This window comes from Pholis gunnellus, assembly GCF_910591455.1.
Source record: "Pholis gunnellus genome assembly, chromosome: 15".
NCBI lineage: Eukaryota > Metazoa > Chordata > Actinopteri > Perciformes > Pholidae > Pholis > Pholis gunnellus.
The window spans coordinates 4,321,296-4,346,701 of record NC_136542.1 but is presented as its reverse complement, the minus strand read 5'-3'; the positions used below and the strand labels follow the sequence as shown (position 1 = coordinate 4,346,701).

Sequence of the window (25,406 nt, the reverse complement as noted above, 5' to 3'; positions counted from 1 at the left end):
TTAAAGGGAGAAGTTGGTGAATACAGTATCTGCTTGCTATTAAACAATAAAATACGAAATCTACTTTGTTTGTATTTATATCCACAGGAGTACACAAGCTAGCAGGAGGTGGCTGGTGTGTTTTGTAAAATTCATTTTTGATCAGGCGTCTCTGAAGGCGCTCTGTTGTGGGGTCCTTCGTTGCAGCGCTTCCTGCTCCACGTATTGAGAAGATCACCAATATCCTCTTTGACAGATATTATGACATTTGATCGTGTTTATCCAAACGGCATTTCTCCTTCATGTTCACCAGTTGAACCCCGGCGGTAGCCACGTGACCCGAGACATTTGGACACTTGGGACGTCGTGTCTGAAGGTACGTGAGAGGCTTTCCTCTTTAGTAGCCAGCTAGCATGTTAGCTTTAGCACTGATGGAGCTCATCCTGTACCAACTGTGTTTACTTTATGATAACGTAATCCCAGCTGCTGACGACTCCTTAATAACTCTAAATCTCAATAACTCTCCTTCAGTTGTTGTTGTTGTTGTCATCCTGTTTGTTCAGAAGTGATAACGTTGCACTCCCAGTTTGGGATTATTTACCTCTTGTTCCTAGAGTAGCGTTACGTGTTATAAATGCACCTGCTGCAAGTTGCATTGGACAGGATCTACCAAATTAATGTAATGGTGTATTAGATGCAGGGAGTATATATATATATATATGTATGATGGAGGATATAAATGACACAGATTTGGAAATGTCATTTAATAAGACTCAAACAGCCAAGAAATAAAATAAAATACAAATGGTTATTTCACACCAGTCATGCAGATGTTTCCTGGGTTTCCATAAAACATACTTGTGTTTTAATACATAGACGAAAAAGGGCTCAAACTCAAACCACAGCATGTTGGTACCTGTTGGGACACAGTCAGCAAAAAGGCCCATTTCATCCTCAAACTCTGCTTGTTTCTGTCATTAGGATACAAAATGTCCTGGTTTACTGACTTTGCTGGGAAAGCGGAAAACTTCCTGAATAAAGTGGACCAGGGAGCTGCCACTGCCCTGACCAAAAACGAGAGAACGTCTTCCTTTTCGTCGTCCTTTGGAGAGGACTCCATTATCAAACCCGAATACAACACTGCAGAGTACAAGACCCATGCAGCTGTGACACATCATGCCTATGCATCCTCTGATGATGCTGCACCCAGCTTTGTCGCTGCAGCTGCTGCCAACATCAAGAGATCCGGTGGTGCCCTGCTGGCTGGTACTGCCAACACGGCCAGTGTTCCCTCTGGTTCTCTCAGCGGTGCCCCCAACTCTGCCAAGACCTCGTCCGGCTTTGTGAGGCCCAAAAAAGCGACCGAGCAGGATGTGGACGACGACATGCTCTTTGACTTTCTGAACAGCTCGGACCCTCCGGACAGCAACAGGAGGGATTCAAGAAGAGAACTTGTGAAAGTGGCAGTTCCGGTTACTGAGGCCCAAAACCCAACACCTCCCCCTTCCAGCACTCCTCATACCGTCCCCTCGGCCCCGTCGACGCCCCCCTCAACCCGGGGTGTATCCAGAGCCTCCAGCATGAGCTCACTGTCTGCTCACAGCTTTAAAACATCAGAGGAGAGCTCTGCTAAAGAACAAAGCCCCGGTATGATTAATACCTTGCATATAACGGTTAATACCAATATGAATATTACTCTGGTAATAATAATAACTATGTGTTTGATATCTGTGATTTCATTTAGTTTGTAATCTAAAGTGCTCGTTGCTCATGAAGTTGATGATCTGTTTATACTGCCACTCAATTATTTTATAGGAGATATTATGAATGTGTTATTAGTACTCTTTATTATTGTCCGCCTGTAGATGGACAGCTGCTCAGCACAATGTTTTCTCTTCACCCCCACCTGGCCACCACAGACACACCTGAGAGTTCAGACTCGGGCTTGGCTGTCCTGCTAGAGTCCAGCAGGCGGGAGCCTCCTCCTCCTCCTCCTCCCATAGAGGAGCCACAGAGCCACATCCTGTCCAGTTTGCGTCTGGAGAACCAGCTGCTGCGCAGTGAGGTGTCCTCCCTCAACCAGGAGATGGCTTCGGTCATCCAGAGGGCAAAAGACTTACAAGATGGTGAGAAATGAGACACAACGGGAACAAAGACGACCTGCATTTCTGCACCCGTCCCTCTGAATGATTAAGTGGTTTTCTACTCATGCAGAATTGAACCAGGCTCGTCTGCGTGCAGACAGATGGAACTCGGATCAGTCTCAGACTGACCGGATGGTACGGGAACTTCGGTCAAAGGTTGATGACCTAACGGAAACCCTCGCTGCCAAAGACGGTCAACTTGCAGTCCTGAAAATCCGCCTCGATGAAGCCGATCAGATGCTGAAGTCCCGCTGTGTTGCGTTAGAGGAGGCACAGATGGAACGGTCAAGGTGCACTTTAATAACCACCTTTTTGAAATAGAGATCAGATTAAGCTTTTTATGAATTGGTATAAGATATAATTTTCTTCGTCTGGTTTTTAGAATAGTGCAAGACAACACAGAGGGGAGCAGCATGCATTCCCAAGCGCTTGAAACGGTACAGGAGAGGCTGCGAGAGGCTGAACTGGCCTTCAGGAGGGAGCAGGACAGCTACCGGCAGATGCAGGTGACACATGATGCTTTTCATCTTCATTTATACGTGACAGTTAAGTCTAGACTGAACACATGGAGATGATTAGACTTCCTGAATCTGTGTTCTTGTGTAGAATGAGTTTGCCGGCCGCCTGTCCAAAGTGGAGGCTGAGAGGCAGATCCTCGCAGAGACGGTGACTGCGGCAGAGCGGCGAGCCGCAGAGGAGAAGCTCCGGGTCGACGACAGCCAGCTGCAACTGAAAAGTGCCAAAGCTGCAGCTGAGACTGCCAGACAGGAGTTACAGGACTACAAGCACAAAGCTTCACGCATCCTACAGGTAAGACTCGCTGTCTTTTTAGTGTCAGCACTTGTCTTTTGTGTCCTTTTTTGACGATTCCGTTTGTTTTGTTATTCTGCTTTTTTTGCTAAGCTTAAAGGTTGTTGATAACGTTTTAAATGGTCCTCTAGTCCAAAGAGAAGCTGATCAGCAGTCTGAAGGAGGGATCTGGTCTGGACACGCTGGACGGCAACGGGGCCTCGGCTATGGAGCTGGAGGACCTGCGTCACGAGAAGGAACTGCATCGGGAGGACATCCAAAAACTACAGGGGCAAGTGCACACACTTCGGATAGAAATACAGGTGAGATGCTTTAAATGGCAGAAGAAGTGGTAATTCAAATGAATGTGATGCTGTATTGGTCCCTGTGTGGTTGATGGCTACGCTGGGAGGTCTGTAAATGTATTTGTCTGTATGATGTGAGAAGCGTTTGTGTTTCCTTTCTAACGTTGGTTTCAGGTTGTTGTTTGTATACATTTAACATCTGCAGTCGAGACGTTGTTGTCGCAGCTGTACAAGTGAGACGTGTTTTTATCTGGTAGGATTTGGAGAATCAGGCCCTGGCGGAGGCAGAGACGTGGCGGGAGCAGCAGATGCAGTTGGAGGAGCAACAGGCCTTACAGAACAGGGCCAAACAGGAGGTGGAGGCCGAGGTCGAGCGCTACAAACAGGTACGGGGGCGGTGATGATTTCTTAAAATGGCAGGTATAGAAAATTACAAACTGTCACAGATGTATTTTTCCTGAAACCTCCATTCACAATTTGAACATATCTGATCAAACTCCTACTTTACGTGGGATGTTTCTGTATTCTTCTTAAATCACAGGAGCTTCAGTATCTAGAGGAAGAGCAGCATCGAGCTAAAACCACTCTGCAGAGCAGAATCAAGGACAGGGAAGATGAAATCCAAAAACTCAGGAACCAGGTCAGTCCCTATATAACTATACGATGCGTGTGATGGGTCAGGGACGGGCCAACACCTGCTTTATGACAGACAGAAGCCGGGTCAATTTGACAAACGGTATCGATGATGTACTTCCAGTTGACCAACAAGACTCTCAGCAGCAGCAGCCAGACAGAGCTGGAGAATCGTCTCCACCAGCTCACGGAGACGCTGATCCAGAAGCAGACGATGCTGGAGGCTCTGGGCACAGAGAAAAGCTCCCTGGTCTTTCAGCTGGAGCGCCTGGAGCAGCAGCTGAAGAACACTCAGGGAGGACAAAGTGGAGGGCCGTCCATCAACATGAGCGGTCTGGAGGGACCAGGTATGAGGTTCAGATGATGGTCAAAGTGTTACTGTGAGGGACTTTTAGCTGGTTATGAAACAGCCTCTATATGGCCTACATAAGTAAACAAGATTAGCTGGTTCTGTATAGTTATTTTGAATGCTTGTCATCGGTGCTATCAGGGCCTCCTGTACTGTAATGTACGACTGTGGACGGAGGCAGCAGCAACATGTATCTATGCCCCTGCTTTATACTTTACGCTGTTTTTTCAGTCGCACGACAAAGAAACACACCCGTCCTGTTCAGTGATCAGGACAGTCCAGGAATGTATGGCAAAGTACGCAAGGCAGCCAGCACCATTGACCGTTTCAGGTAACATTTCCCAGTTCCCAGTAGTGTTATTGTTTCTTTTTGTCTTCGCCAGTACTGCGTTGTAATTCCACTGTTTCCTGTGTAGATACGATCCCCAGTAATAGATGGAATGTGTTGTCATTTCAGCATCAGACTGGGTATCTTCTTGAGGCGCTACCCTGCGGCCAGAGTTTTCGTTATCCTGTACATAGTGAGTATTTATAAAATGGTATGCTGCTTTTCCATCGCGACGAACCGTGGTTTTAATTTCAACTTCTGTTTACAGGCCCTACTGCACCTGTGGGTCATGGTTGTTCTCCTGACCTACACACCAGAAATGCACCATGGACATCCTGATGGAAGATAGAAGGCTTGAATTTCACAGTTGGGTGTTTTAAAATATGTTTGTTCTACAGCCTTCAATGTGAGGATGGTACAAGCTGCTGGAATATGGGCTCTGGGTCCTGGCTCTCCCTGTTTTGCACAGAAATGCTATAAATTAAAGACATTTCCTCTGATTTATTCTTTATTTTTTACAACTAAAGATCAATATCTGACAGCTGCTTTGAGTTTTAAAATAATTACAGAGTGATATATTATGTATGATGTATTGGTGGTCTGCTGAAAGGATATTAAATCTAACATGGGCGCACATCTGTTCTTCTCATCATCTGCTTTCAGACCTCTGGTCTCTTGGGAGATTGTATTTAACACTATGTAAAAAAAAGAGTCTTTTAATAAACAAGTTAGAAGAACCAACACAGTCTGGCACTTTTCTAATAGATTATGTTATTTTTGTGGCTCAGATTAAGAGGATCTTCAAAGCTCAAGTCAGTTTAATGGTCATGAGGAGTGTGACTCAGTAACGTCTTCTGTGGCTCTGGAGGAAGCTTTGTAAAAAAGCGCTGATCAATAACCTCATCAGGGTTATCACAACGCCTGTGTTACAATCTGGAGCTTAAAAGACATTTATTTAGACTGGAGTGATGCTATGGTTGCATTATGGGTAATAAGTAGGGACTAAAAGTGAGGATATATATGCCTCTACCAATTTGATTTTTACCGTTCTTTCTCTCTTTTGGCTCTGCCAAATTCATGGGAGTGCAGTCCTAAATTTCTGATGCACTCCTTTAATGATTATGGATTTCATTTAAACTGTTATTGCATTGTAGGTAGTGTCTGTGTCTAGAAAGTCATAATTCACATCTATAACAGAATTTAAGACACTCAGAACTGGCAAAGCATACATTTCTTGCACGGTTTCATGTGACTATGTTAATGTTCATGTTATAACAGAAGAGGAGCGGACAGACTGAATCATTTTATAAGAATCATTTAGAGGAGCAATCACTAAGCATTCATCTGCTGGTACTGTTATTGCTAATACTGCACTACTTTTACTTATTTAAAACCCTTGTCACCTATATTTATGAAACAAATACACTGTTTTCATAATATTCTCTTCATACAATATATAATATATAATATATTTTATTTGTATAGCACATTTCAAGACAAACAGAATCCAATCATATGACAATAAAATAATAGCATAAAAAGAAATGCATACAAAGACAGACAGACAACATAAGTATCAAATAAAATGAAGTGTACAATAAGATAGTCAAATAATAAAACAATAGCATTTATTATTAGACATACAAGGATGTGGCTTGCCTGATGTAAATATGATGAAACAGAAACATACTCCAAATCTAATAACATTGGTATATTTGTCCAAATCTGTAATATAAAGGTTATAGCTCAAAAATGTACACTGTAAATATTACATTTAGCTTTAACTATTTTTTCTAAACAAAGTTTAATTTACAAATATTTCCCATTTGTCATCTTACTAACCTTCCAAGAATAAAAACGCAATATAAATATGAACACACTGTACTATTTACCTGCGGAAGACTGCGCCTGACTTTCAGTTGGTGTTCTCTTTGGTTCCTGAACGCACCTTGGATCTGTTGGTCCTCCAGTATCCCACAATGCACCGCTGCCTTGTTCCGTGTCCACGTCAAACCTGACAGCCATCGCCGCAGCCGAGCAGATATGGCTGCAGTTGAGGTGGCACTTTCTGGACGCTGTGTTGTTTAGACCGGCGAGAAACTGCTAAAAAAAAAAAAACACCCCTCACACTCACCGTAGACGACACAGACCTCAACGTAAGGACGGAAGCTGAGGTATTAGCTAGTTTGACTGTGATATAACGTCGCTTAGCTTAGCTTTAGCTTGACACATTCCTGAAGGCAAAAGGATCAGCTGTTATTAGCCGAACAGGGGTCTTTGCTAAATGAGCGTCTGTCAGCCTGAAAAGCGACTTTGCTTCGGAAGATTAAAGTGGATTTTGAAGTTAACGAAGTCCCCGTGGTGTAGAATTTACAGTTCAGCTTGATGACCGAGTTTACTGCACCACCTCTGGAGTCTAAGCTAGGCTAGCCCCCCCCTGGTCCTCTTCGGCCCTGCTTTGTTTTGGTTTGTAGTACTCCTCAACATGTCATCCTGGCTGGGTGGAATCGGCTCCGGCCTCGGTCAGTCTCTGGGCCAGGTCGGCGGGAGCTTGTCGTCTTTCACCGGGCAGATATCAAACTTCACCAAAGACATGCTGCTGGAAGGAGTGGAAGAAGTGGGAGGTAAGTTTGTGTTCCTGTTTTTGTTTGTATCTCTTTGTTAGGAAGCCACATCATCAGACTCAAGGTTTTGAGTCAAACAGCTGTAGGAAAAAGTGTTTTGTACACATATGCATGAGCTGGTCGATAGTGGCAGTGTGTCAACCTTAAATTAAGGGGGCCTTTAGTTTCCCAGGTCCTGACATGTCAACAATGTTGGTCTTTAGTAAGATTGTAAACATGTATTTGTTGTCTTGGGAAGCAACAGAGAAAAACATAGAGAAGTTGAAGATTTGTTGCACAAAATAAATGCCATTAACTATAAAAAAAACTACCAACAAGGTTTGTCAGACTCACTGTAAGTGATGTGAGAAACCAGTAGACGCATTAGACACGTGTGTGTGTGTAGTGGCTTGTTGGTGTTTTAGTCAACATACATTTGTCAAAAGCAAACATCAGCTCACACGAGAGAAACATAAACGTATTGTAATATGTAGATGGTGCTAGAAACAAATACGTGTATACACTCAGTTGGCAGTTTACCAGGTACGACCAGCAAGAACTAATTCATAAATCAATCAGACGTCTCCACAACACAACACAACAGTATCACAGCCTTCCAATAAGTTCAATGTCCTGTTGTTGTTGTTGTTGAAACAGTTTTAGGTGTGAGTGGTTATATCCAGAGGTGTTGCTAATATTTTGTCCATCCTATTTCTATCAATGAGTAGAGACTAAATATCAGAAACACCTCTCAGTTAAACACAACGCAACTCAACAGCTCCACAAACTACATTCTCCAAAATGACCCTTACGTTAAATCAACACTGCTTTGAAACAGTTTGAATAAAAAGAGCTTTCTTGACCCGGTGCAGCACTTGCTATGCTTTGTCTTTTGTTTTCAAGATAATCGTGTTCTCATGCGGTAAAGTGGATACATGTAAACAGAACTCCCCATTTCTATCGCTGCTGTGTTGACACTGAATGAGATTTGGACTTCTTGAAAGATAATAGAGAGCTGCAGAGATGACGAGTGTCAACGCAGGAAGCCAACAGGATTGTTCCGTTGGATTCCATCCAGAAAAGAAGCTCTGTGGCAATCAACGTCAACGTGCTTCAGTCTCATTCAGCCACTTGTTAGCAACCGCCTTCTTTAAGACGCGTAAAAGCTTCAAAACTCTTGAGAGGAGTATTTACTGACGTATTTTGTATCGTAGAACAAGACTTTAAAACCTCTGGAGCTTGTGTTGACCACCGATCTTATTTCAGGCATCAAACCAAAAACCCATCGACTTCGAGACGAGGGAACCGGAAGTGCAAGAATGCTGACTCACTTTCTGGTTTTAGGACTCATTCCTGCAGCGCTCCATAACGTTTGTGTAGCGTAATTAACAGTGTGTGGTGCCTTTTAAATACTCTGCCTTTCCACATCACTGCTGCACTGCATTTCGGTGTCAGTCTTCAATGTACCATGCAGATGTGTAGATAAGACGGCTACTATTTCACAGTTAATCCCACTTCTGTGCTTCAAGCTAACTGGACAAACAGGATTGTAAATAGTTCTTTGTTAAACACAGAGGAGAGTCCTGCTAATACCAAGTCTGTGGCAGCTTACCATGGTCTAACTCTTTCCAGTCAGGATCACATTATAGCATGACAATGAACTTGGAAAACAGATTGAAGACCTCTTACCGGGGTCAGTTAAAGGTGCTTTTTAACGGATGCACACAAACTGTTTTGCATGTGCGGCTGTATCGTGGTTGAATTACGTGTTTGTCTAGTTTTAAAAGTAACCCACATACTTTATTTTGATGGCCGATGGTGAAAGAGTTTACATGCACGTAGAAGTAGACAAGTCAGAAATGTTCATCTATAGCAACATCTACAGAACTTATAGTTCAAAGTAAAAGTTATTTTGGTGTAAAATCTCAGGCAAACACTCTCAATATATATACCGATACCTTTCTCTGGGCTCGTGAGTATTTCATGAAGACAAAATGCGATAATTATGGAGTTTCTATCAAAGAAGGGCTCCATCTCATTTGGCCTGTTAAACCCCAAAGTACCATCACTCTGAAGCGAAACAGACGACGAGTGATAAAGTATTGACTCGGCGAGAACTTTGACCGCAGATCTCCAACTCACAGCTCTAATCAAACACCAGGAGTATGAATTCTTATCTCTTGAGTACGGAGCACAGCTGTGACGCTCTGTGCATGTCGGGGCTTACATCCATCGTTTAAGCTCATTTTATGAAAAAGAAAATGACCTGGCGCTAGATTGGCCTGTAGGCTTCAGTTTAGTTTGTGTCGTAGTGTTACGTGTTGGCTGAGCTTCGTCCAGCCTGTTAAGGTCACATGACTCCGATATGATCCCCAGAAATGTTTGTATGTCATCTGAGCCGGAGAGAGTGTGTGAGACGAAGATGGAGAAGGGAAGTCAGCAGTTAGTGTCTCTTGAATGTGCTGCAAGATAAACATGAAGATAAGTTCTCATTTTGAACTGATAATGTTTCTCTTTCTGTGTGCATGAGAAAAACACAAAGCTATGTTTGTGGATTATACTTTAACTGTATACTGACCTGTGTATGTTTTGATATTTTTCATGTAACTGCAGACGCTGCCACAGAACTGCAGGTCTCCAATACCAAGTTGGTCGACATCGAGGCTTCATTTGCCTCTCAGAAATCTGAGGTGAGATTCTTTGTGCGTTTGTTCAGAGTCGAGGAGTAAAACTATAATCCTCTCTCACCGTAGACGTGTTGCGGGAAAAGCACAGCTATAACTGCTGCTCTGTACTTCACCATAACCTCTGACCCCTTCATGTAAAGCGGACAAGAAGAAATGTTAATGTCCTGCATATATATTTATTTATTTTTGTGACTGACTCCCTCGCTTCTCTCTCTTTGTTGCAGTACGACAGATTAAGAAAGCTTCACGCAGAGCTCGAGGAGAAGCTGGAGGCCTCAGAGATCCAGATTAAAGGACAGTCCGCAGAGTACAGAAGCCTCCTGCAACAGAAAGATGTGTGTACATTAGTGTTTATAATAAAGCATCTACATAGTATTTGTGTTAAAATTATATCCTAAATGACAGACACATGATCCATGGTGTCAAATTGTGTGTGTATATATATATATATATATATCATACTGTAGCATCAGACATTATGCACACACATTATGCACACACATGATGAAATGCTTAATTGCTCTTATTAAACACATTTTTATGTATGAGTGTATATGGGTAGATGAATATCAGATTTCCATTTTTCCAAAGGCAGTTAAAAGCACATTTGCCCACATTTAGTGTTTGAAATCCTCGTGTAAAACCTACATTCATTAAATGATCTTAATCATAAAAGATCGGTCAGAAATCAGCCAAAGTCTAATAAGAACATTCAAAAAAGGCAAAAAAGAAAATGCTTTTGAAGACTTTTGGTTTTTGACAAAGAGCAGACCAGTATCACTTTTGGAACTGAAACATACAGCTCAGCCTTGTAAAGACAGAACATGGATGTGGAGCTCGTGGTATTAAAGAGTTTAATGTTTGTTTGTGTCTCCAGGTGGAGATCAGTCACCTGAAAGCTCGGCAGAGTGGACTCCAGGACGAAGTCCACAATCTGCAGCACTCGGCTCAGTCTTCCTCCGTCGGTCCGGCCATGCTGCCCGTCACCACGTCTTCCTCGACCACTACCTCCTCTTCTGTTTCCTCCTACATGTCACGGCCCTCAGGCTCTCACCAGGGATTCCACGGCGACGAAATGGACCTCAGCGACGTGATCTGGTCGCAGCAGGAGATCAACCGGCTGTCGACAGAAGCCGTGCGTCTGGAGGCCGAGGTGGCACACTGGAGGCGAATGTCTCAGGTAATGATGATGATGATGATGTAGCAGGACAGATGGCTTCTGGTACAGGGAGTAACTGGGTCATCCAGTTAGAGGAATAGTTCCACATTCCCATAGTAGATAATCCCTGTTTACACTTTTATATATTCACAATTTTATATGGATTTGTTCAGATTAAAGAAACAATATATAATGTTTCATTTATGCCCTGAAATCTGATTTATCATCTTTATTTCAGGCATCAACAACAGGAGCAGCTGGAAATGGCGACCAGGGAGAAGTTCTCAAACTTCAAAGAACTGTTAAGGTGAGTTTTTCATTTTTGCTATAATCATTTATATTCTACATCATAAAACTGCTAGAATGTTTTATGTATTAACATAGTTTAAATGACAAAGTGAATGTGAAAGTGGTTGTTAGTATTACCCAACTCTGACGTTCTGCAGAATTGCATAATTTATAACGACACCTTGCACAGAGCGCAGTGACACTGAGACTCTAACCTTGATGTTTTTGCTGCTTTGGAACAGGAGCTGCGGGAGGAGATGAGCCGTGAGGTGGATGAACACCAGCACGAACTGGCAGCTCTGCAGGACGCTCAGCGGCAGAAGATGGCCGACATCACACGGCGACATAGAGAGGACTTAGCAGAGTACGAGGAGCGGATAGAGGAGCTGGAGGAACAGATTCATAGTGGTTAGCCTAACTTTGGTATTTGTTGTTGTAACTTGTGGAAGCGAGAGGAAATCAGAGATGTTCCCGAGGAAATGATGGTTTAATACCAAAAATTCTTGCAAAGTTGTGACAAATCTCTTCAACTCAGTGTTTCTACTCGAGACACAACACACCAAATGAACTCCCTCCTCTGAATCCTTCTCTCCAGGTGGTGGTCCTGCCACTTCCCCGTCAGATGCCTCCAAACTGCCTGAACTTCAGAAAGCCATAAGCTCCTTGCAGGAAGTGGCAGATCAGCGGGAGAAGCAGTTGGCCGAGCTTTCTGACAATCTGGAGGAGGCGCAGACGAAGCAGGCGTCACTGCAGCTGGAGAAGGACGAGGTCCAGGAGGAAAACACTGGGCTGCTGCAGAACTACACGCGTCTGCAGACCTCCGTCACCGAGCTTCAGACACGCGTACAAGAGCAGGAGGGGAAGTCTCTGCAAAAAGCCCAGCTGGACCACGAGATCCAAGTGTTGAGAAAAAACCTTGCAGGTATACTGTTATTCATGCTGAATACAGATAATTAATGCTGTTAAATTAAATATTGAGCTCAGACTTAGAAAAATAATCACCAGATTTGTTTTCTCATTGTCCTCTCAGGGCTTCTGTATCCATTGGTTGTTTTCCTTCATTATTAACCTTCATATTAACTAAAGTTTCTGCTTTTCAGCTGCGGAAATAGAGATAGAAGGACTGAAAAGCATGGCTGGGGTTAGTGTGATTATAAATCATTAACCAAACATCATGTTGAATATTTATAATGTATGTAGTTTAATGACCTCTCTAACTCTTTCTTTATAATTAGGCTGAACCAAAGGAAGAAGTTGAGCACGCAGACATCTTGGAACTGAACACCATTATTGGGACATTGAGACAAGAAAAGGAAGTCCTAGAGCAGGAAAAGGTTTGTTCATCTGGTGCAATCTGAATGTTTGATCCACAGGCTGCTTAAATTATTATAGTATATCTTTATTGATACATTTATTGTAAGTGTCTGTGTGTAACGTGTGACATAGAACCTGGTGATGCATTTACAGTTACATGTCTTAAGGTGTCGGTAAGACAGAACTCAGATGGAGTAACTGAGGTCTATTGGATTATATAATCAATGTTGTTATTTTTATGTGTGTTTTCACAGCTCAGTCTCCAAGAAAGACTAGAAATGTCAGAGGAACAAATAGTTAGCAATAATGAAGCTGAGTCTGGTGACACGGAGTCACTGGAGGATCTGAAGGCAGCGCTGGAGAAGAGAGAAAAGGCTCTGAGAAACACTGAGGAGGAACGAGACACCCTGATGTCTGAGCTGGAGGAACTAGACCGGCAAAACCAGGAAGCAACACAGGTCTGAGTGACTGCAGTGGCCAGCTTTCTTTGTTATCATATAATAATAATAATAACAATGTGTATTTATGTAGACCTCATCAAAATCAGCCAACGTGCTTTACAAAGGGCCGGCTTAAAGCAACAGTGTGTAGCATTCAAGGGAAAATAATGTGAAAAATTCCGATCAGTTTGTATCAAAGGAAAAAAATGAAATACCAAGAATACATACATATGTGTACATACATTTGCACATATATAAGCCTACCATTTTGCTCATATGTACATGCTCATTATTGTTGTTATTTTGGAATTTTTCTCAAGTTCACATGCACGTCAAAGCACTACAAAAAGTTCTATGTACATTTGATTTAAATGTTTATTATTTTAAACCCACTAAGATCTCTCACATTGTGGTGATATTAAACTGTGAAGTACACAATGCACCACTTACTTATTTAACCAACTGGGTTTTAATCGTCTTCAGACATTGTGAAGGCGTCATGCTGAGCAAAAAACAAAGCTAAGATATGGATGTGTATAACATTTTAAAAGAAAACATGGAGACACGCTACACAACAATAAAAAAAACCAATGAGAATATATTTGTTTACTGATTTTAGTTTTTCTACTTTTTCTGCCTCTAGCACATGATCTCAGTGAAGGAGCAGCTCTCTGGACAGCTGAGGGAGGCCGAGGAGGAGCTAACTGGACTGACTGCAGAGCTGAACACAACCAAAGACCAGAAGAGGGCACTGGAGCAAGAGCTGGAAACCCAAAGAGAGAAAGTGAGCCAGAGCGCTTTCACCCTCAACGACCTGCATATGGGCAAACAGGAGCTGGAACGGACAGTGAAGGAGCTGAAAGACAAACTGGGACATGCACAGAAGCAGAGCAAGGAGGCACGAGTGGAAGTCACAGAGCTGAAGAAGACTTTTCAGGAGCGAGAGGAGCAATTATCTGTTGCCAAAGCAGAGCTGGATCAGGCAGGGGATAGAGGAACTGAGGCACAGGGATCTGAAGAGAAGGAGAGGGAGTTGTCAGAGCTCAGGAGAGAATTGGATGAGATGAGGAGCTCTCAGGAGAAGGCGCTGTCCGAGGACTATGAGTTGAAGATGGAGAACAGGAGGTTGAAGGGGGAGAGTGAGCAGGCTGTGGGTGAAGCTGAGGAACTAACCAAGCAGATACAGGAAAGCCAGGCGGCTGTGAACAGGACAGTGCGGGAGAAGGACACTCGTATCGAAGCTCTGAGGCTGGAGAAAAATCAACTAGAGGGTGAACTGGAGCAGGCTGAGAGGACGCTAACAGAACAGGGAAAACAGTTCCAGCAGACCATCGAGGAGCTGACCCGAGCCCGCTCCATGGACGCCTCCGCCTTACAGATGGAGCACGAGCGAGCCATCAAACTCAACCAGGAGAAAGACATGGAGATAGCTCAGCTTAAGAGAGACGCGGAGCAGCTGGCGTCCGACCACAGAGACACCAACGAGATGCTTTCCATCACAGTCGCAGGGCAGCAGCAGCTGACAGATCTGCTGCAGGAGAAGGACGTCTTCATGGACACGTTGAAAGAAAACGCGTCAGATTTGCAGAAGGAGATGGAGAACAGTATTTTAGTCGTGACAAAGGAAGCGGATGCTCTCAAACACGCACTAGAGGAGAAGGATAAACAGTTGGGGGGAATGAAGGAGAAGAACAGTCATTTGAAAGAAGAGATCGACCGACTCAGGGATCAGACCAGCAGACCTCAACCTCTGTCTGAGCCCAGGACCTTAGACATCATCACGGAGCTGGAGACCGAGATCACCCAGCTCAAGTCCTCCAGGAACAGTCTGGAAGAGGAGGTCCAGTCTCTGAGGAGAACCATGGAGGAGCTGCAGGCCTCTCTCCTTCTGTCGCAGCAGTCCGTCCAGGCTCAGCAGACTGAGCTGGAGCAGTCTCATGCTCGCCTTCAGCAGACCACACTGAACTATGACAGACTCATCCACGCCAGAGATGAAGAGATATCCGGCCTCCAGCAGGCTGTAGATCAGCTCAGCGGGAGTCGAGTGCGGGACTCCCCACCTGTGCAGGGAGAGGTCATCCTGCAGGAGGAGAAGACCCAGACTCTAAATCAGGAGAACGGCAACGAGAAACACGACCTGTCTAAGGTAGAAATAGACAGACTGGTGAGAGGCATCAAGGAGAAAGAGACTGAGATCAGCCTGCTGAGCGAGAAGAACCTCTCACTGACCAGACAGCTGGATCAGCTGGTGGTGTCCCGTGATGAGGTGGGCAAACTGTCACAGATGATCCTGCAGAAGGATCTGGAGATCCAGGCGCTTCATGCCAGAATGTCCATGGTCGGAGGCGGTGGACACAGCCAGGATGTCATGTTCCTGCAGCAGCAGCTGCAGGCGTACGCCGTGGAGAGAGAGCAAGTGCTGGCCGTGCTCAACGAGAAGACCAGAGAGAACAGCCAGCTTCGCTCCGACTATCACCGTCTCATGGATATCATGGGAGGGAAGGAGGCGGCCCTGTTGAAGCTTCAGCAGGAGAACCAACGCCTCTCCAACATGAGCGATCCCTCAGGAAGCCAAGAGATGTTCAAGGAGACCATCCAGAACCTGTCCCGCATCATCAGGGAGAAGGACATAGAGATCGATGCTTTGACCCAGAAGTGCCAGACCCTGGTGACCGTCCTGCAGTCCTCAGTGGGGGAGTCTGGAAACGGCTCCGGAGGCGTCAGCAGCAATCAGTTCGAGGAACTGCTGCAGGAGAGAGACACACTGAAACAGCAGGTGAAGAAGATGGAGGAGTGGAAGCAGCAGGTGATCACCACGGTCAAGAACATGCAGCACGAGTCTGCTCAGCTGCAGGAGGAGCTGATCAAACTGCAGGGTCAGGTCTCCGCCGACAGCGACTGCAGCTCCAAGCTGTCGGTGGACTACACCGGACTGATCCACAGCTACGAGCAGAAGGAAAGGAGGCTGGGAAGTCTGAGTCAGGAACTCGCCCAGGTCCAGCAGACCATCACCCAGCTCAGCACCACCAAGGATGTCCTGCTGGGTAAGCTGGACAGCGTAGCACAGACTCCTGAAGTCGTAGCTGCTCAGGCTAGTGGAGCTTCTCTCACAGCGGATGCTCCAAGCCACCAGACGTCTCCAACGGCAAACTATGAGAAACTGCAGGAAGAAATTGTCCAATTGCAAATTCAGTTGGCTGAGAAGGAAAACATAATCAAGACCCTTCAGGAGAACAACCACCGGCTCTCCAACTCGGCATCCGCCACAGAGAGCGAGCAGAGGAGTCAGGTCGATGAGGTTCGGCTGGTCCAAGGGAGGCTGGAGGCCCTGCAGAGGTCCGTGAGGGAGAAAGACCTGCTCATCAAAACCAAAGGCGACCAGCTGAGTCACGTCAGCGAGTCACTGCGGAACCGCGAGAATGACAACGAGGTGCTGAAGCAGGCCGTGACCAACCTGAAAGAGCGCGCTCTCATTCTGGAAATGGACGGGAGGACGCTGAAGGAGGAGAACGAGCTGGTAGCGTCGCGCTCTCGAGAGAAAGAGTCTGAGTTCAGAGCGCTGCAGGAAACCAACATGCAGGTTTCCCTCCTGCTGAGAGAGAAGGAGTTTGAACTGAGTGCTGTGAGCGAGAAGTCTGCAACAGTGGAGAGGATGCTCAAAGACAAAGAGCAGGTCAGTGGGCGACTAAGACTTCTGAATCATTACTTTTATACCTCTTTCATTTAATTGTATTGTTGCTATTGAAAGACATTTTGATACTTTCAGTTGGGAGAGGAGTTTTCAATGAAATACATTTTTTTATACTTTACCTGTCTTGTATAGCTTGAAGGAATGACCATATGTAAGAAGTATCAATTACTCAACCAGTGTTACTTTAATTATTGATGAAAACTTAGTTTTGCGTCCACTGTTAAAGAACAAATGGAGCGGGGAGAAGTCTTGAAACAAAACTAATATATTCCTGAAATGCAAGATATCAAGGAAACAGTCTTTTTCTTTTATTCTTCAAATTGTCTCATTTCTGGTTTACTCTTCCGATGATGTGATGCAGGGTAAGTCTGGTGAGCTGAATCAACTCCTGAATGAACTGAAGTCCATGCAGGAGAAAGCTTTTGCGTTCCAGCAGGAGAGGGATCAGGTGATGATGGCACTCAAGCAAAAACAAATGGCGACCACTGCAGTACAAACTGAGGTAAGAGGACGGATAATATTCAGTCACTCGCCTTTCATTTGAACTGTTTGTCTGCGTTTGCTCACTGCTGGGTTTTCTGCATATGTCTTGGAACAATATTGATGATAACAATAGATATAATAGATATTTCATACTGCAAAACTTCCGTAGCTATAAAAACATGCTGTTAAATAAGTAGAAACGGTTACAGTTGACGATCCAAAGTTAACTGTGGTATATTCTCGTAGCTCTACGCGTGTAACGATGTTTCTGTTTCCGTCACAGCTTCAGCATATGAGGGACAAAGAACAGCGTCTCAACTTGGAGCTGGAAAGGTTACGTAATCACCTCTTGGAGATTGAGGACTCGTACACGAGAGAAGCCCTCGCTGCAGAGGACAGGGAGACCGAGCTACGCAGGAGGGTGGCACTGCTGGACAACAAACTGGCCACGTCCTCGAGTGCGGTGGAGAATGCCAGGTTAGCATGAACTAAAACTGCAGCGCTCTAGACAAATGCAAATGAAATGATCAGGGATATCACTGCTCATTGTCACAAGGGTTTAGATATTGAACAGGAGAAGCATGCCACATCAAATTGAGAATAGGTGGCAAATCATCTCTGCTCAACTGGGAAGTAGTGTGATAGAGGTAGATCCTTTTTCTCTCTCTTAGGTTTTCTTTTGCCTCCAACTTCGCTCAACCTTTGACCAAGTCGACCATCATTTTCATCAGTGATTTAGTTCTGCATTGGTTTTGTTCTTACCTCTCAACTAGGGTTTGCTTTGGAGTCCCACTCTCTAGTGGGGTCCCTCAAGGCTTTATCTTAGGTCCCCTATCATTTTACAGTTATATGCTCCAGCTGGGGGGATATCAAGTCAAAATTGAATTCCAATGTTGGATACCATATAGCTGCATGCCCTGATATCGACGTGTGGTACAGAGGTGTCTTAAATGTTGGTTTTCGGCTCACTGGTCCTCTGCCTCCAGCCAACAGGCCAGCATGCAGGTGGAGTCCCTGCAGGAGCAGCTGACTGGAGTGGTGAAGCAGAGGGACGAGGCTCTCATCCGTCTCAGGACCTCCCAGGAGCAGGTCAACCAGTATGCAGTGTCGCTCTCCAACCTGCAGATGGTGCTAGAGCAGTTTCAACAAGGCAAGTCGTCTGCTTCTACACTGAAGACTCAGGTCGTAGTAGTATCTACCCTGGTGGTACTGATAAGGCAGTTTATGCCTGCAGTTTTGCAATAAAACATAGTAATTGTCTCTTCTTCCCCCATCAGAAGAGAAAGCCATGTACTCACAAGAGCTTGATAGGCACAAGAAGGAGAAGGACGAGTGGAAAAGAAAAGCAGTGAGGCTGGAGGACCAAGCATCCGCGCTTCAGGTAAACCAGCAATCAATAACTGATCAGAATATCCATTCACTTTATTGATATACGACATTTGTGGCGCCAACAGCAAGGCCACAAAGAGAACACATATGACATATTTCTTGATGCCGGTTACATTGACATGAAAGCATTAATAACTGAGGGTGTTGTGCTCTCCGTCAGATTAACCTCGATGAAGCCAACACTGCTCTGGAATCAGCGTCTCGCCTCACGGATCAGCTCGATCTAAATGAGGAGCAACTCGACGAGCTGAAAAAACAAGGTGAGCCGCAGCAGAGCGTCAACACCAGCCGACTTCTAACACACGTCAAACTATCAATGAAGGTATCTTTACAAGGTTGCAATAAATTTAAAAAAGCCTTTTAAACCATTAAAGACCATTCATGTTTATTTAAGTTATTCTAGAATGCAACTGCCGTCCTCTGCTGCCTTTTTCTGGCCCAGGCAGCATTCAGACATCAACTTATTTTTTTAATTTCTCCCTGGCTCATGTTTTTATTTTAGTGTGCACATGTCCTTATCATAGTCTGAATAACAGAGCACGTGGAACTCTGGTCGCCCCCTGGGTTGAGGGTCTCCTGTACACACTCAGCAGATTTCACTCTTATCTCGCCGGCAAATTCTCAGACGGCTTTCTTTTTTTTTCGCCCCTCTCTGGCTGTTCAGACATTGTATTCGTTCAGACCTGATATGAAGCCATATATTTACTTTACACATCGGTCACCGATGAAAAAATATACATCGGGTCTGTTAATAGTTGGTTAGCCGTGAGAATGTCTCACCAATGAGAGGATGACGTTGGTACGTGCATCATAGCCCCAGTTCGTGCCTCTCATGTGTTAACACTGATTTCAAGCCACAGCACAAAGAATCTTATATCTCGATAAATAAATACCCGATGGTGAAACCCAGAAGGTCACTGAACAAAACGTACTGCTGTTCTGAAAGTATTTCCAGATTCCTCAAAGACTCTTCAAACCATCTGGATGAAAATAACATTCTGTCCGCTGCACAGGATTTTAGCATATTAGCATATTGTCTTATCATTGTTTGTATTGGTTAATGCTGATGTTACTTTCCATTTTAAATAGAGCGTTCATATTTTGCTCTTGTTTTACATAAAGAGCGAAGTTATTTCCGACTACGTGCGTATGAAATATAGTCGCAACTTGAAACGGGTTAAAGTTCTTCTTTATCATATTTGTTATATTAGCATCCAGATGGTTCAGAAAGTCTTTGATGCTTCTGAGATACCTTCAGGACAGCAGTAAGTCTTGTTTAATGACTTTCTGATTGATTGAAGATTTTCGGGTATTTCTTTTTCGTGTGATCGGCTGCTTAGCGTTGTGACATGAAAGGCACACACTGGGGTTATGCGCAACAGGGACTTTTAAATGATTAAAACATCTTTTCTGTGTGTGTGTGTGTGTGTGTGTGTGTGTGTGTGTGTGTGTGTGTGTGTGTGTGTGTGTGTGTGTGTGTGTGTGTGTGTGTGTGCGTGCGTGTGTGTGTGTGTGTGCGTGCGTGTGTTACAGTGGAACTTAGACAGGAAATGTTGGAGGAGGCGCAGAAGAAACTGATGAGCCTTCTAAACAGCACAGAGGGGAAGATAGACAAGTAAGTTTGTTCCTGTCTGGGTTAAATATTAAATGTTTTATTCATCTAAATGAGATTATGATAAGAAACAAATATGGTTTTCATTATTACTCTCCCACAGTTTCAAGGGATTGTAGAAAGAAAATTTGAATTACTGCTAAAATGCATTGTCTCAAAGCTGAAAATACGAGTTGGAGATGCATGGTTTTAACAGAGCAGCTACAATGATGGGAAAGAGAAGTGTTCCCCCTGCCCTGTACAGTGATTGAATTGATATAAATATATCTTTTGTATACTGCTGTATGAAAATGGTATTGAGGTCTCGAGTTACATCGTGCCTTTATTATTCATGTTCTGTTTCCAGAGTCCTGATGCGTAACCTGTTTGTGGGATACTTCCACACACCTAAACCCAAGCGGGCCGACGTGCTGAGGCTCATGGGAAGTGTTCTGGGACTGAGCAGAGAAGATGTTGATAAGGTGAGAGATTTATTGACTCGTATTCAAAGTATTTACTTCAGCAACCACATCATCACGTTTCTAGGAGAGAATGGGTATTAATACAACATTAATACAGCAGTTTCACTTTAAAAGTAACTGAATCACAATCAGCTGCTACGTTTTAACACTCAGCTACAAAAGAGGTCTTACTTTCATTTTCAACACAACACGAGTTAAGAGAGCTTCATCGTCGGTGTCTGAATTACAGATACTTTAGTTTGCTTTGACAAAGAGAGCAGCATGGAGACGCCTGGCAGAGAAGGACCAACAGTTAACGTGACCAGTATGTCCAGTATTGAGACGCTGTCACTGTCCCAGGTCACTGATCAGTTAAACATTGTCCTTGAGAGAGTCGATCCTGAAACTCGCCAACTGTCAACTGTGACTTTTAAGTCCAGCAGCCCTTAAAATCGTCTCCGTGCTCAGCCCAGAAAAATAAAGCATTTCCTTACACAGATCTTCTGGCAGGAGTCGCGTGGGACTCCGTCCAACGATTCCAAAGTAAATTACCCAATACTCCTACAGTAAAACAGATTAGAACTCCTCAGAAGACCGATTTTTATTGTGTTGGAGGTCGCTCTACTTGTTTCTTTTTCATCTCTCCCTCATCTCCTGTTAATGCTATTTAAATGTTCCACTCAAGTCATGTTGACGGCAGCCAAGAGTCCCACAAAACCAGACGACTTTTCAGAATTGGCCTCAGTGGATCAGCGAGTATCCCCCCTCTTCTCTTCTCTTCTCTTCTCTTCTCTTCTCTTCTCTCTCTCGCTCTGTATATATATCAGTGTATATATATATTTGGGGTCCATCCAGCTGGATCCTGCCGAATGACTCTAATGATGATTAGAGAGCGTGATTGATGGTCAGTAATACATGTGTAGAGTGGTCTGTCAGCAGAGTGTCTGTGAGCTGAACTCGCGATTGGGTCCACGAAATATTTTTTACAGAAAGTGATGGCAGGTAGAAAGAAAGCGAAGAACAATTAAAACTAAAATAATCTGACCGCTTCTTTGAAATAGGAAAAAAATACAAAATAACTTTTCCAAAATAGCCAGAATGAACTGTAAAAGACTGTAACGTTGACTGTAACTGCACTCTTCAGCTAACATTAATAACTTATTTCACAAACTTGATCATAAAATATTAGGTGTCTGTGATGATTTGAAGACATTGTTTCTTGTTAAGAGTCCAACAGTAATTGTCTGCACTTCCTCACCGCCCGTCTGCAGATGTTGGGGGAGGACGGACGGCACGGTGTTACTGGATGGATGTCGAACTGGCTGGGAGGCAAAGGAGCACAGAGGGTCCCAACCACTCCCCCGAGGCCCACCGGTGGCCAAGGGTTGAACTCGGTAAGAGTAAGGCTGAAATGCTAACAAAATACCTTTTTTAGGGAGATTTTTTAAATGCCAAAGGATTATTTCAGCACCCTTTGTCTACCTTGGCTCAGACCTTTGAATCCGTAATCAGGCAAATGTCTACCTGGGGTGCAGTTGACGACTAAACTGATGATGGGTAAAGTTAGCTGTTAGCGGGCTAATGTTAGCCATGTGTTAGCAAGCTACTGTAGTTAGCTACGGCACTTTTAAACATAATACTATGAAGCTTTCTGATTCATCCACATTCCACTATAACACAAGTTGCATGCTTAAGCCGGACTTAGAGAAATAAGTTGAGCCTAAAACTGACATCTGGTCAACGTGTGACAGTTTTCCCCTCCGTCTCTATATCCTAGTCTCCCATAACCAGACCTATCGCCTTTAACTCATTACTAAAGAAAGGTCTGCCTCCACACATTATTATTCTGTGATAGGGAAAGAACACTCCTTTCAAACAATCACAATCATCTAGGGTGGCACTAAGCACAGGATGCAGAGAATTGGAAGATAGATAGCAGAAGGGGAGGAGAATGACGGCTGAAATAAGCGGCCATTCGTAGACTTTTAGTCTACATCAGACTAACTATAGCCTAACGGTATAGACCACGCAGGAGAGTGCGCATGTAATAGTTCTAACTCTGCTCTGTGTTGTATAACGGGCAACGACTACACTTCCCAGGACTGTCTTTCAGCAAGTTATCGCAAGGCACCAGACATGGCATCAGCGTAACTTCCCTGCAATCACAGAGAAGCAAAGCAGTCACTGATATACTTTATGTGTACATGTGCCCTTCAAAATACAAGTCTCAACAACACACACACTACCACACACACATACAATTTAAATATCGTCCAGCAGCATTATAACTACATTTGTAGGGATACACGTTTCTGGCAGCTGGTTAAAAAAACAATTATGAAACTGGTTAGCATGTGCTCTGCTGAAGTGTCCATGAGCAAGACACAGATTCCTTCCCAGGATGCTTTTCTCAAGCTCACTCTTCCCCATGTTTAGCATGTAAAGCAGAAGTTCCTTGCTGAAATTCATCAGTAATTAAGCAGCACTGCACGCTGTTCTTGTGTCCTTTTTGTTGTTGCAGTCCTTCTCAGCGATGTTTGTGAAGTTCCTGGAGATCGAGTCGACCCCTTCGCTGCCCGCAGCAAAGCTTCCAGCCCATGAATTCAAGGCTCTGGGCGCTCCGCCTCCGAGACGAACCAACAGTGCTGCTTCCAGCGGCGCTGCAGGTAAAAACCACCTGTCAGACGGAAAGGCGTCGTTCTTCCTCTTGCGTCCCCAAAACACATCGAAACCTTATTTAAAGTTGACGCCTCTCTCTTCACAGGAGCTGCGGCGCACGGCAAGAGACTGGGCGAGTCCAACCCTTTCCTGGCCGCTCGCTCTGCCGCGGTTCCCCTGCTGGCCGGTTCCAGCGCCGGCAGCTCATTAGGTCACCTGCTGATGAAGCCCATCTCCGATGCCCTGCCCACCTTCACACCTGTGCCGGTCTCCGCTGAGGCCAGTGGCGGAGCTGTGCTCAAGGACTTGTTGAAGCAGTGATCGGGCCCCATAAAGAATGCCACACAGCCATATGAATTCATTCAACATGAGGTTTACACTACACAGACTGAGATACTTATTGCTGCTCTTTTTTTAAGATATCCTGCAAAAATAAATATCAGAGAAGTCATTCCTTTTTTTTTTGTGAGGGGACGGAGACTCCATTTATTTTTATGCGATCACTGTTCTATGCAACAGAGTTTCCCTTTACACATCAGTCTCAACATCATTGTTACGTTTTGATGCACAAGTTGAGGATGATCAAGATGTGACGCCACATGCAAAAAAGGTGGCAGGATGAGAACATTTTCAGCAACATCGTGGATTTTCATAGAAAGTGTCTTATGAGTTACGTCTTACATTTAGGTTTTTCTTCATCGCACAAGTTCTGAACACAAGTGACCTTGTTAACTCGCTGTGTGCAGTTCAATCCATGCGGGTTGAGTCTAATCATCTCCTCTGTTTGCAAGAGGAAGCATCTCATGTCCTTCAGTTTTCATCCTTTGACTTGCAGGACAACTATTATTTTCTTGTCTTCTGGGTCTTTTTTCTTCTTCTTTCTTTTCAACGATGCAGTTTGTTTCTGATCCAGGACTTGCCTAAAAACTCTGGCAGCAGTAGTCTGCGTAGAGATTTATGTGGTTCAGTACATCTGTTCAAACCATAAAGACATTTTTTGCGAAATCTTGTCTTTTCCAGACGGCAAGACTGATATGCAACAAGCGTAGTAATTATGGCTGTAACTGCGGACTGTGGTTGATCAGAGGCTTGAGGCTGCTCATATGTTGTACTACTATTATATAGTTATATGTATGTAAATGGGTGGCGTTGTTTCCTATTTATAGGCACTATGGAAGTTTTTGAAGTTAAGTGCCTGCATTTTTGCTAATTAGATAGTTGTATAATCAGGATTGTAAATGGTTAATATAAATATATATATTTACAAAATGTAAAAACTGCACATTAAAGAAGTTTTACCTGACCAGAGCTGGCCAGCGCATAACTGAGCTGCTGTACATTTTTGTACAGAAGTCAGTCAGCCGCTGCAGAGTATTACAGGGTTTCTCCAGGTGTATTGTTAAAGTGTAAAAACTGTAAATCCTCACTGTAAAATAAATTTTGTAGATGTAAAATCTGAAACTAGGACGTCTCAAACGGGAGTTGGGTTACCTTGAACTTGGATGATCTTTACTCGATGTAAGTACCCGTGATTTAATTGGAATTTGAAATTAAATAAAGATACTGCTGTGCTGGCCCTTTACTGCTGTGCGTTTCTTTCTCTCTAACGCGCATTCATGCAAACCAGATGTGGCTACTACACCGTTGCCTGCGCCAGATGTGCAGTGTCATTCAGCTGTAGCCGTGTGTGTGTGGGGGGGTACTGTTTATAACTTTGGAAAACAGACACCCACAGTCTATGCTTTATGCCTTTGTGCCCCTCAACAGCACAGGAGTCGCAGCTTGTTGGCGTGAGCGCGCCGCTGTCTGACCAGAGGGGGCTGGCTGTCCTTGATTGAATCCAGCTGTTGTGAGTGCGCTCGGAGGGGGCCAGTCAATTTGCATTGCTAAATAATCTGTGGAGCCTGACAGAGCGGAGCAGAAACGGTCCATTTTGAAAAAGACATCGCTGCAACACTTGGTCAATGCTCCGAAGCTTCAGCTCGACCAGAAGACAGCGGTTAATGAAAACCTGGTGTCGGCTTTCGCGTAAAGGCGCATAGTTGGAGGGGTGGCGCGAGCCCTGCTGGGTAGTGGTGAGGGGATTTGGGGAGAATTTGCGGGTCGTCTAAATCT

At 44.3% G+C, this 25,406-nt stretch overlaps 2 protein-coding genes across 3 annotated transcripts; both read left to right on the top strand.

The window, feature by feature from the left end:
- The first annotated feature begins 201 nt into the window (after positions 1 to 201).
- golga5 (golgin A5) lies at positions 202 to 5,161 on the top strand. 2 transcript variants are annotated; one of them, XM_079175282.1, is made up of 13 exons: positions 202 to 355; positions 961 to 1,626; positions 1,899 to 2,105; positions 2,194 to 2,413; positions 2,506 to 2,629; positions 2,730 to 2,933; positions 3,065 to 3,235; positions 3,475 to 3,603; positions 3,759 to 3,857; positions 3,975 to 4,197; positions 4,431 to 4,530; positions 4,657 to 4,720; positions 4,796 to 5,161. In XM_079175282.1, the coding sequence occupies exons 2-13, from the start codon at positions 969 to 971 to the stop codon at positions 4,874 to 4,876; spliced, it is 2,280 nt and encodes a 759-aa protein (XP_079031408.1). In that variant the 5' UTR covers positions 202 to 355; positions 961 to 968; the 3' UTR covers positions 4,877 to 5,161. The 2 variants fall into 2 exon arrangements, with proteins under 2 accessions (XP_079031408.1, XP_079031407.1); XM_079175281.1 differs by having other exon boundaries at positions 1,845 to 2,105.
- Positions 5,162 to 6,571: 1,410 nt separating this feature from the next.
- trip11 (thyroid hormone receptor interactor 11) lies at positions 6,572 to 24,864 on the top strand. Its single transcript, XM_079175062.1, has 21 exons — positions 6,572 to 7,151; positions 9,744 to 9,820; positions 10,042 to 10,152; positions 10,695 to 10,997; positions 11,215 to 11,283; positions 11,507 to 11,672; positions 11,860 to 12,186; positions 12,365 to 12,405; positions 12,500 to 12,598; positions 12,833 to 13,036; positions 13,662 to 16,691; positions 17,071 to 17,211; positions 17,476 to 17,669; positions 18,179 to 18,342; positions 18,470 to 18,573; positions 18,742 to 18,841; positions 20,115 to 20,196; positions 20,540 to 20,654; positions 21,905 to 22,027; positions 23,155 to 23,299; positions 23,398 to 24,864. The coding sequence occupies exons 1-21, from the start codon at positions 7,013 to 7,015 to the stop codon at positions 23,610 to 23,612; spliced, it is 5,949 nt and encodes a 1,982-aa protein (XP_079031188.1). The 5' UTR covers positions 6,572 to 7,012; the 3' UTR covers positions 23,613 to 24,864.
- The last annotated feature ends 542 nt before the right edge of the window (positions 24,865 to 25,406 follow it).

Coding starts and splice junctions, on each gene's coding strand:
- trip11 (XM_079175062.1), top strand. CDS start 7,013: ATGTCATCCTGGCTGGGTGGAATCGGCTCCGGCCTCGGTCAGTCTCTG. Junction 11,673..11,859: donor GGAGGAACAGATTCATAGTG/GTTAGCCTAACT, acceptor CCTTCTCTCCAG/GTGGTGGTCCTGCCACTTCC. Junction 18,343..18,469: donor GCTAGAGCAGTTTCAACAAG/GCAAGTCGTCTG, acceptor TTCCCCCATCAG/AAGAGAAAGCCATGTACTCA.
- golga5 (XM_079175281.1), top strand. CDS start 969: ATGTCCTGGTTTACTGACTTTGCTGGGAAAGCGGAAAACTTCCTGAAT. Junction 2,414..2,505: donor GCACAGATGGAACGGTCAAG/GTGCACTTTAAT, acceptor TCTGGTTTTTAG/AATAGTGCAAGACAACACAG. Junction 4,721..4,795: donor TTTTCGTTATCCTGTACATA/GTGAGTATTTAT, acceptor TTCTGTTTACAG/GCCCTACTGCACCTGTGGGT.